Source organism: Limulus polyphemus, unplaced genomic scaffold (genome assembly GCF_000517525.1).
Source record: "Limulus polyphemus unplaced genomic scaffold, Limulus_polyphemus-2.1.2 Scaffold614, whole genome shotgun sequence".
Taxonomy (NCBI): Eukaryota; Metazoa; Arthropoda; class Merostomata; order Xiphosura; family Limulidae; genus Limulus; species Limulus polyphemus.
In genome coordinates, this window is record NW_013666224.1 from 46,910 (window position 1) to 56,614 (window position 9,705).

Here is a 9,705-nt window from a genome sequence, read left to right on the forward strand (position 1 = left end):
ACTAGATCAGGCTAACTATCATTAGCATATTTTGTTTGTTCGTATAAGGTAGAGCATCACATTATTTCAGTGTTATTTTTACATCATTACATAACAATTTAAATGCTGTGAGCTTTGTGACAGGTGGACATTGCCAACCATCTGATGCCCTGTTTCAAGACTAGATCAGGCGTTCCATATTCTGATGTTAACCTGAAAACTGGCTTTGCTCATGCTCCTCTTTGGGGCTCTGACAGTTCGGTGTCTGAAGTGTCAACTGTACAGTTGGAGTTTAGAGACCTTAGTCGAGTCACTGGCAGTCCTAAATATGAAGTGAGTAACTTTGTTTTTTTTTATTCATTATATTCAGACAGCTTATATAAGATTAATATATATATATGAAGTGATTATCTTTGTGTGTGTGGAAACTTTTTTAGATCCTATTGCATATGATCAGAATATGTAGTGTACAATAATACTACCTATATGTGCTGTTAATCAATCTTGTTTGTGACTAGCATTTACTGTGTAATGCATATGAGTACTGAAGTATGAATTATAAATTTTCCCTCTAAAACTACATACACACAATTGTTAAGGATTTAAACAAGAACAACTCATAATCATACACCTCTTTACACAAGTGTATCTATGTATGTACTGTTTTTTTGTAAAACTTATTTTGAAATTGGATCAAAATGTGTGGGTTTTGAGCAGAAAATTAATTTTTATGGGATTAACACTTAAAATTACATGATATATAAATATATAGTTGAAACTAGCAAAATTTTCTAATAACTTGTAAAATCTGTTTGTTTTTTCTGTTCAATTCAAAATATGTAATGTTTTTTGGGTTTCTTTAATGCGGTAGACAATGCAAGTATTCTTATCTTGAAAATTACTTCTTCCCGACTCTTTCCTATCAGGAGGCAGCTTTCCATGTTTCGAAATACTTACATACTTTGCCTAAAAAAGATGGACTAGTGCCGATGTTTATCAATGCTGATAAGGGCCACTTTCGTACCCATTCTACTCTAACCCTTGGTGCACGAGCAGATACTTATTACGAGTATCTTCTGAAACAGTGGATCCAAACAGGAAGGAATATATCATGGTACGTGACACAAAATGTAAGGGAGAAGCAGATATTCATTATGATGTTAATATATTACTTCTAGATTGGCTGTATGGTACCAGGAGATACCTTACATTTTGTGTCACATAAGAGAGGCAGATATTCAGTATAAGTATCTCCTGGTACCATACAGCCAAACTTGAATTAATATATTAATGTATGTGACACAAAATGTAAGGGAGAGGCAGATATTCAGTATAAGTATCTCCTGGTACCATACAGCCAAACTTGAATTAATATATTAATGTATGTGACACATATCATAAGGGAGAGGCAGATATTCATTATGAGTATCAACTGAAACTATAAAGCCAATCTGGATGTAGAATATCAACGAATATGACACAAAACGTAAGTATGAAGCAGTACACTTTTTGGAGTTTCAAATAATACTGTGTTTGAATGCGATGGTGTATAATATTTTTTGAATGTTCTGTATGATTTATTTTGTGTTACTATTCAAATGATTTGGTAAAGCATATACTGCCTTACCTATATTGTTAACCCTAGTGACTGTGAATTAAAATCGCACTTAAAAGTAATGTTATATTGTTTGTGTAAAATTAGTATAATAGGTTCTTAATGTCATAAGCAAGTAATTTGTTACAATAAGTCCTTGTATTAATGTCAGCAGCATGGATTGGTTTGATATTTTGAGAAAATAATACAGTTTTGAGATGCAAGAAAATGTAAATATTGAGGTGGAAATAATATTGAAATGGTCTTTGTATTATAGTAGTCTTTAAGCTGAAGGTTTGTATCATTCAATAAATTCCAGTTTATTGATTAGCCAGATTACCTTTTGTAAACATAGTTTTTGATCAGTTGAACAATGCCAAGTTAATACTTTTCCATAAAATATCAAATAACGTTTCGTGTAAATAGTCGTCACTTAGACCATCTGCAGAACAGAACCAGCATTCCTTTATTTGTTTGTTGTACTTTTTAACACTTTCCTTTTCTTTATTCTTCAAACTATAATCATGATGTATAAAACCCGATTAATTTAGTTTACCAGTAAAGTGATATGTTTTTTTTATTTCCTAAATAACCTGGTAGAATTATTCTGTGATTAACTTGAAGGTAAATTTTGTTTCATTGTTTTTGAACAGGTTAAAAGAAGATTACATGGAAGCAGTAGAAGGAGTCATGAAAAACCTCGTTCGGAAAAGTCAACCAAAGCAATTGGTTTTTGTAGGTGAGCTCTTGAGTGGAAGAAACTACAGTCCAAAAATGGCAGGTTTTTTTGTTGTTTTTTTCTTGTGTGTCATTATCTATATAGTTTACTGCATTTTTTTTGTACTTGTAGCTTTTTCTGAACCAAAATGTTTGACTTGGTACTTTTGAGTTTATACATACAGTTTATTTTGTTTGTTATTCGTATCTGATTTGTGTTCTTAAAGCTTTAACAAAGTGATTTATTCATTCAAGACAGATAAAATCTAATTCATATATGTATTTTATCTTTCATTCTGCATGGATGCCTAATACTGTTTAAAATGGGAAGAATTTGTGAAATTTAATTTTTAACTTTTCTGTGGGCTTGTAATTGTAGTAAAACATTAGGCCTGATTTTTCATGAACAAATCATTGTCACCCCCTCATTATATAAATAAAATAGAACATATGTTTCACTTTATATAAATCTTGTAGTATTTTCAGAATGGGAATACATCAAGTCCATAATTGTATCGTGTCTCCATAGTGTTTTCTAATAGCCATGTATCCATATAATTTATTTAATCTAAGAAACTTCTGATAGTATTAACTGCTCATTATACGTTAACATCTTATTAGCATTCCTGAAAATAGCTTTCACAATTATTTTTTTTAACAGAAAGTATGTTTGATGTACTTAAACATATTTGTTATGTCAAGTTAGTTGTTAAGGTCAGGTTTATATGCCTTTTATCTACTTGGTACACAGATTTAAAACAAAACCTGCTCGATGATAAATTAGATTTGTAACTTTTTTTCTTCTGATGATCCTCCAATTGTTTTCTTGTTTTACTTAGATATTCATGTTAGATCAACAGTTATTTAGTTAAGAGTTTAAATTTTTATGTACTTTTTTGGCACCCTTAATTTGGTTTGTAGAGCTGAAAGTTACGTGAAATTTAATTAATTCCTAAAAATTCAGGAAATGTCCATTAAAATAATTAATTTCTTTTTAATATAGTTTAAAATGCTTAGTTTTGGAATTGAAAATATGTTGTACAAGTTAAGAGTTTATATTTTATTTGTTTACAAGTCTATTTCAATTAGTTATATGTACACCATAAGAAAAAAAATATATATTTGTAATGCTAGATAAATAATTTTTTTTGCTACATTTCAGTACCAAACGTCTAAATGTAGAATACACAACTCTATCACTGTTAATAACTGAATGTAACATAGTTACAACAAACTAGTTGTAACTCAAACTACATAGTTCTTAACAAAACCAGATGGTTAAGATTAATTTTGAAATCAACTAACTAAAAAGCATCACATCCCTTTAAATGCATGAAATAAATTATATATATACGATCCCTTTACTGTGATACATACTTTGTGTCCTTTATTTTATTTCTGCAAAGACCCTTAAGACCTGTAAATACATTTCTGTAAAATAATAATAAAATAGTTTTATTTCTGACTGTATTTTATAAGCTTGTATTTCTATAATTTTGTTTGAAAATTTTTTTTGGTTTAGAGATAATTATTTTTTTTTACTGTGTCTTAGGACCATTTAGTTTGCTTTCTGTCTGGTACCCTGATTCTCGGTTATCATTACGGAATGCCTACCTCCCACCAAAGGCTTGCTGAGCAACTCATGGAAACATGCTATCAAATGTATGCCAGTACTGCAACATTTCTTAGTCCTGAAATAGCATACTTCAATATGAAAGACGGAGGAGGTTCAGATATCATTATTAAGGTGTGTCTTGAAATACATCTCATTAAAAAGACTTTTACAAGTAATACTCTTTAAAGGTAGATGTTATCATTATTTTACATTCACTCAGACATTGGATATTGTTGCTCACGTCTTGTACAAAATGTATCTAATAATTCATAAATCTTTATGATCTACAAATAAGACTAAAAAGAAGTTTGTAATAAGATTTATTACATTCAGATAGCCTTTTTTTTTTCATACAGTAAATAATTGAGACCTGAACTTATTAAGATGTCCTTGTGGGGCTCAAGGTGTTGTTGATTTGACAAATCAGTTCAAGTATTATTCAGTAAGAATGATCTGTCCATATTTTGTTGCATCTGATTAGAAAGCCGTAAACAACTCGGTAACATAAAATAATGTTTTGAGACAACATGGGACATATTGGTCCATCTAGGCTGTTCCATCCTCTAAACTAAATTAAAATAATTAAAAATAAAAACATCTTAAACCCAGCTTTTATCATTCATATACTTATCAAGCATTTTCTTAAACTCACTTAAATTTACTGCCTCTACAACATCCAAAGATAACCCATTCCAAAAGTCAACCACTCTGTTGGAAAAATGAAACTGTCTTAGCTGAAGATGACTCCTATCTTACCAAAATTTATATTTGTGTACCCCTAGTCCTATTATTCTCACTGTTAAATATGAAAAAGATGATGCATCAACGCTATCAATTCCCTTTATAATTTTAAACACCTTGATCAGATCCCCTCTAACTCTTCTTTTTTCAAGAGAAAACAATTTTACAGATTTCAGCCTCTCCTCATATAACAAACCATCCATCCCAGGCACCTTACTAGTGACCTTTCTCTGAACCCTTTCCAACAATTCAATGTACATTATTCAATGCAAGATCAGGAAACAAAAGTTATTTTACAGAGATTATAATATGAATCTCCTTTTCTGCTCACAGAACCTGTTTAGAAATCATAACTTGTTTTTGGATGATTAGAAGTTTTCAAATTTCCTCAAAATTTAATCTGTATTTTAGCTTGCACCAGTTTAAGTTGAACACTGTAATGACATTCAAAAACTTTGACATTTTAATTACTTTAGTGTTGTGTTTGAACATATGTACCATTCATTTTCTCAGTTTCTTACAATTTTTTTTTGTTTCACTTGCAGAGCAATGATGCCCATAACCTCTTACGCCCTGAAACTGTTGAAAGCTTGTGGTATATGTATTACTTCACTCGTAATGAGACATATCGCAGGTGGGGATGGAACATTTTTCAAGCATTTGAACGTTATACAAAAGTTAAAACGGGGGGTTACACCACAATTGGAGATGTGCGAAATCCTCTCTTTGTACGTCCCCGTGACCTCATGGAAAGTTTTTTCCTCGGAGAGACTTTGAAATATTTTTATCTTCTGTTTAGTGACAAACAAGAATTGCTTTCATTGGATAAACTTGTTTTTAATACGGAAGCACACCCTCTGCCTATTTATAACAATAGATAACAGTGAAGTAAATTAAGTTTGGCATTTTAACATGTTGTACATAAAAAAATTTACATTTGTGGTTTTTAACTGTCTTATGGTTTAATTTACAGGTATAAGGGTTGGTAGTAAATACAAAATTGTGAATTTTGTGAGGGAAGTTATCACACTAAAGATTATTCAAGTGATAATCTACACACGGTATGTAAACTCACAATTATAAATTTGATATTAAACTATAAAACAAAGTAAAAACGTTTGCTTAGATGTACCGTGGGGAAAAAATAGGAAAAGTATCATTTAACTATTTTTAATTGCTTTACAGTGTATTTTCTTAAAATCAAATAAAAAACAAAGACTTGCTTGTTGAAAATTTATTAAGCCTTAGGTAAGAATACGTTTCTTTACTTTGGGAAAAATTTAATTTTGTATGTATATTTAAGGAGTAATCTTGTAACAACTTTTTGATTCAATGGAAGCATGTCGTGTTAAACTTTTGTGATTGAAAAAATTATTTCGTTAAAACTTAAAGATTTAATAAATACCAATAAGCTATATAGAATTATCTTGCACATATATGAACTATAAAAAGAAACCTTTATTAAGATTAAAGAAGCAATGCTGTCACATTATTGTTTGTGATATTGTAAATATTTATTCAAATAATACAATATTTTCTAAACTTATTCTTTAAAAATAGTTGATATTACACTTAAACAGAAAAGTACAAAATCCTAGTAAATAACAGAATTTAATATTGTAATTCTCTTTACTATTACTTATTGGACACTTTGTATCTTGTATAGGTAGATTAATATAGTGGTAATTATATCACCTTCCCTGTATAAATCCTGCCACTGTGTGGATCCCTTTAGAGCCATTGAAGATCCAGATAGTAGCATGCAAAGGTGGAGGATATGAGTTATAATATTGGTTGGGCTTTGTATTATTTTACCTTAGCATCTTGGTATTTATGTCGAAACATCACATTGTGGGCAGGAATGCTAACTTTAAGGACAGTTTCGCTGTCTCCCCTATTGATGTAATGTATTCTATTATTTCTTCCTGCTTTTTTATTTATTTTTTCTTTCTTGTGAGCAACCACCATCCCACATCTTACTGCAGACAGTAAAATGTGGGACATTGTGGACTAGAGCACCCACATCTGCTCAGTATTTTTATTTTATTTTCTTAATCATGTGAGGCCAGTGAAGTTGAGATTAAACTGGATAGACAATGTATCCCCAATGCAGTTTGGGTTTTACTTCCGCCAGTACCTCTAAAAACCCAGGCATGTTACCTGGTGACCCACCTTATGATTTGTGCCCAGGTGTTGGATGTTTGTATTGTGGCTACGATTGTTTTTTTTTCTCTCTCTCTCTCTCTCTCATGAAATTACATTTAATTATATATATATGCATATACCATTGTATAATGAAGCTTGGCATGATGGATAATAGTTAACATAGTTAGTGTTTTAAACAAATTGATTTTAGTGTTATTAGTATGAAACACCACCCGTAGGGTAGCTGTTTGTGCTAGTAATTACTAATCGTAGTATTAAACTAATGTTTTTATGTATTAAAAGTGGTACCACTTATTGAAAAAATAAGCTTTTTTGTTTTGTTTTATTTTAAGAATGCTAGTTTCTTAGTACTATATTTACAAATTACATCAATAAAGATATAATTACACCCTCACGTACAGTCCTAGTGAAAGTCATGTTCTTGTTGTGAGGAGTGTACTTTTATTTAAGATTGTGTTCTATTATAAAGAAATGGTTGTTGCACATACCACAGTTATTTTTTCTAGTTGTCTGAATCTTGAATACCTAAAGTGTGAATTTTTTAATGGATTTTTGTTTATGGTGCCATTCAATAAATGGTGCAGGAGTTTTGGTTACATACATAGATACTGACATACACACTACATCTATTATAGTAAGATTATTCTTAACCTGATTATTTGGATTTAATAACTAAGATTAAAATTATATATATATATATTACTTTTTTTTCGTCAAAGCTAGCTTTATATTCTGTTAAAGAAAATATATTTATAATATTGAGTGTAGAAATATCTTCACAAACATTCCATTCGACAATGATCTTATATATTGATAGCTGTATGCCTTATTATTTAATAATGAGATCATATATTGAAAAAAAAACATACTAGAATGTTTACTCGTTTCAGATGTTAAATGCAAATATGTTCAGCTTTTGGAATTAAAAATATAGTTGTGAAAATTAAAATGGAAATATTTATTTTATCAAGACCTGCCACTGACTTCTTTAAGACTTGAATTACTTAAATATTGGTCTAACTGGGCTGTGTGGTATTTTATTATTACTACGTGTTTAATATGAAAAAACAGATACAAATGTAGTGTTCTTGCTGTAAGGTTTTTAAATACCCTGTACATAGAGGATATAATAGTGTTTCATATACTGTTACAGTTTTCATGTAATATATTAACTGTAAAACACTTTAGCAGCAGCTGCCTGCTAAAAGCACTGTCAGTTAACAACTTAGATACTGAACTTGTCCCATCAGAAAAGAAATGTAATACAGTTATTAAAGTTGTACAAGTTACTTCTTGTTTTTTAGGTAAAGTTGATTTTTTTTTTCATGATGATAAAGTATTTAGTCACATAATTTGACGTGATGATTTTTTGGGAGACCAGCTGGTTAGGGTACTTACCTCACAATCTGCGGGTTGTAGGATCAACACTTGTCACTGAACATATTCACCCTTTCTTCCATGGGGGACAATATAATGTGATGGTCAATCCCATTATTCGTTGTTAAAGAATAGCCTAAGAGTTAGCTCTTTTTTTTTTTTTTCCTTCTTTTTCATCATCATCTTCTTCTCTTCCCTGTAAACTCCCAGTGGAAGTTGTTGTTGCAGTTACTTGTAGCAGGTTGGTTTTTACGGGGTGGAGTTGCTAGTCCCACGCCCAACCCTCCTCCTTTCTCATCCTGGACTTGGGACCAGGCAAAGGCGTCACACCAAACATGCCAACCTCCAAGGGGATTCGAACCCGCGACCCTCAGATTATGAGTCAAGCTCCCTAACCACCTGGCCCATATACATATATAATGTATAATAACTGAAATGTGACTGTATTTTACAAAATATTAGTCTACTAAAACAGCCAAGAAAAGTTACTTTGTATAGACCAAAGGTCACTTTTATGTTATTGGATACAGTAACATGAATGCACGTGTGCTGCATCATTGTAACTTCTGTATTGTTAGCCAGGCATGGATGAAAGGTCAATATAATAATAAATATATATAAATGTATAATGTTATGAGATTTAAGTTATTTAGTCTAAACATTTATGTTTTTGTGTTCATTCTAGAATAAAAGAGGCATAATTTATATTTATTTCTTAATTTTTTTATGGTGGTTATGAGATCAGTCAAATCTACCAAACCCGTACAGACACTCGTTAGATAACTATCTGGACATTAAACAAATTTGATATTTTGCATATGAAAGCATTGTAATGTTTACTGATAATGTACCAAATTTCATTAACATTTGCTTACTAATCTAAAAGTTATAGTATGAAAACTATAACAAGCACAAAATGGTCAGGAGGTCGGTCCCAGGGATCTAGACCGTGCTGAAGAAGAGTTAAATAAACAGGCACTACACACAACCAGATTACTTGGACTCTTTAATACTTAAAAATCAGGTATCTGCAAGTGTATACTGTGGTGATCAACTTAGCCAATAAATAGCGAGGGTACCCAAATCTAGATAAAATGTACATTTAGGCACTAAATAGCAACGGTATCAGATTGGAGATAAGATGTACATGTCGTCATTACGTAGCAACAGTATCAGACTGAAGATAAGATGTACATGTCGTCATTACGTAGCAACAGTATCAGACTGAAGATAAGATGTACATGTATTTATTTAATAGCAATGATATCAGACTGAAGATTAAATGTACATGTAGTCATGAAGTAGAAAAGGTATTAGACTGAAGATAAGATGTACATGTAGTCACTAAGTAGCAAAGGTATCAGACTGAAGATAAGACGTACATTTAGTCACTAAGTAGCAAAGGTATCAGACTGAAGATATGATGTACATTTAGTCATGAAGTAGCAAAGGTATCAGACTGAAGATATGACGTACATTTAGTCATGAAGTAGCAAAGGTATCAGACTGAAGATAT

The 9,705-nt window shown here is 31.0% G+C and overlaps 1 protein-coding gene across 1 annotated transcript in view; it reads left to right on the plus strand.

Moving 5' to 3' along the window:
• The window catches only part of LOC106459474 (endoplasmic reticulum mannosyl-oligosaccharide 1,2-alpha-mannosidase-like), a 21,573-nt gene extending 14,468 nt beyond the window's left edge, over positions 1-7,105 (plus strand). Inside the window, exons 7-11 of the mRNA XM_022385964.1 lie at positions 124-312; positions 906-1,093; positions 2,227-2,350; positions 3,843-4,037; positions 5,192-7,105. Coding sequence (XP_022241672.1) covers positions 124-312; positions 906-1,093; positions 2,227-2,350; positions 3,843-4,037; positions 5,192-5,527 — 1,032 coding nt within the window. The 3' untranslated portion in view covers positions 5,528-7,105. The remainder of the gene's footprint in view (positions 1-123; positions 313-905; positions 1,094-2,226; positions 2,351-3,842; positions 4,038-5,191) is intronic.
• Positions 7,106-9,705: the final 2,600 nt, after the last annotated feature.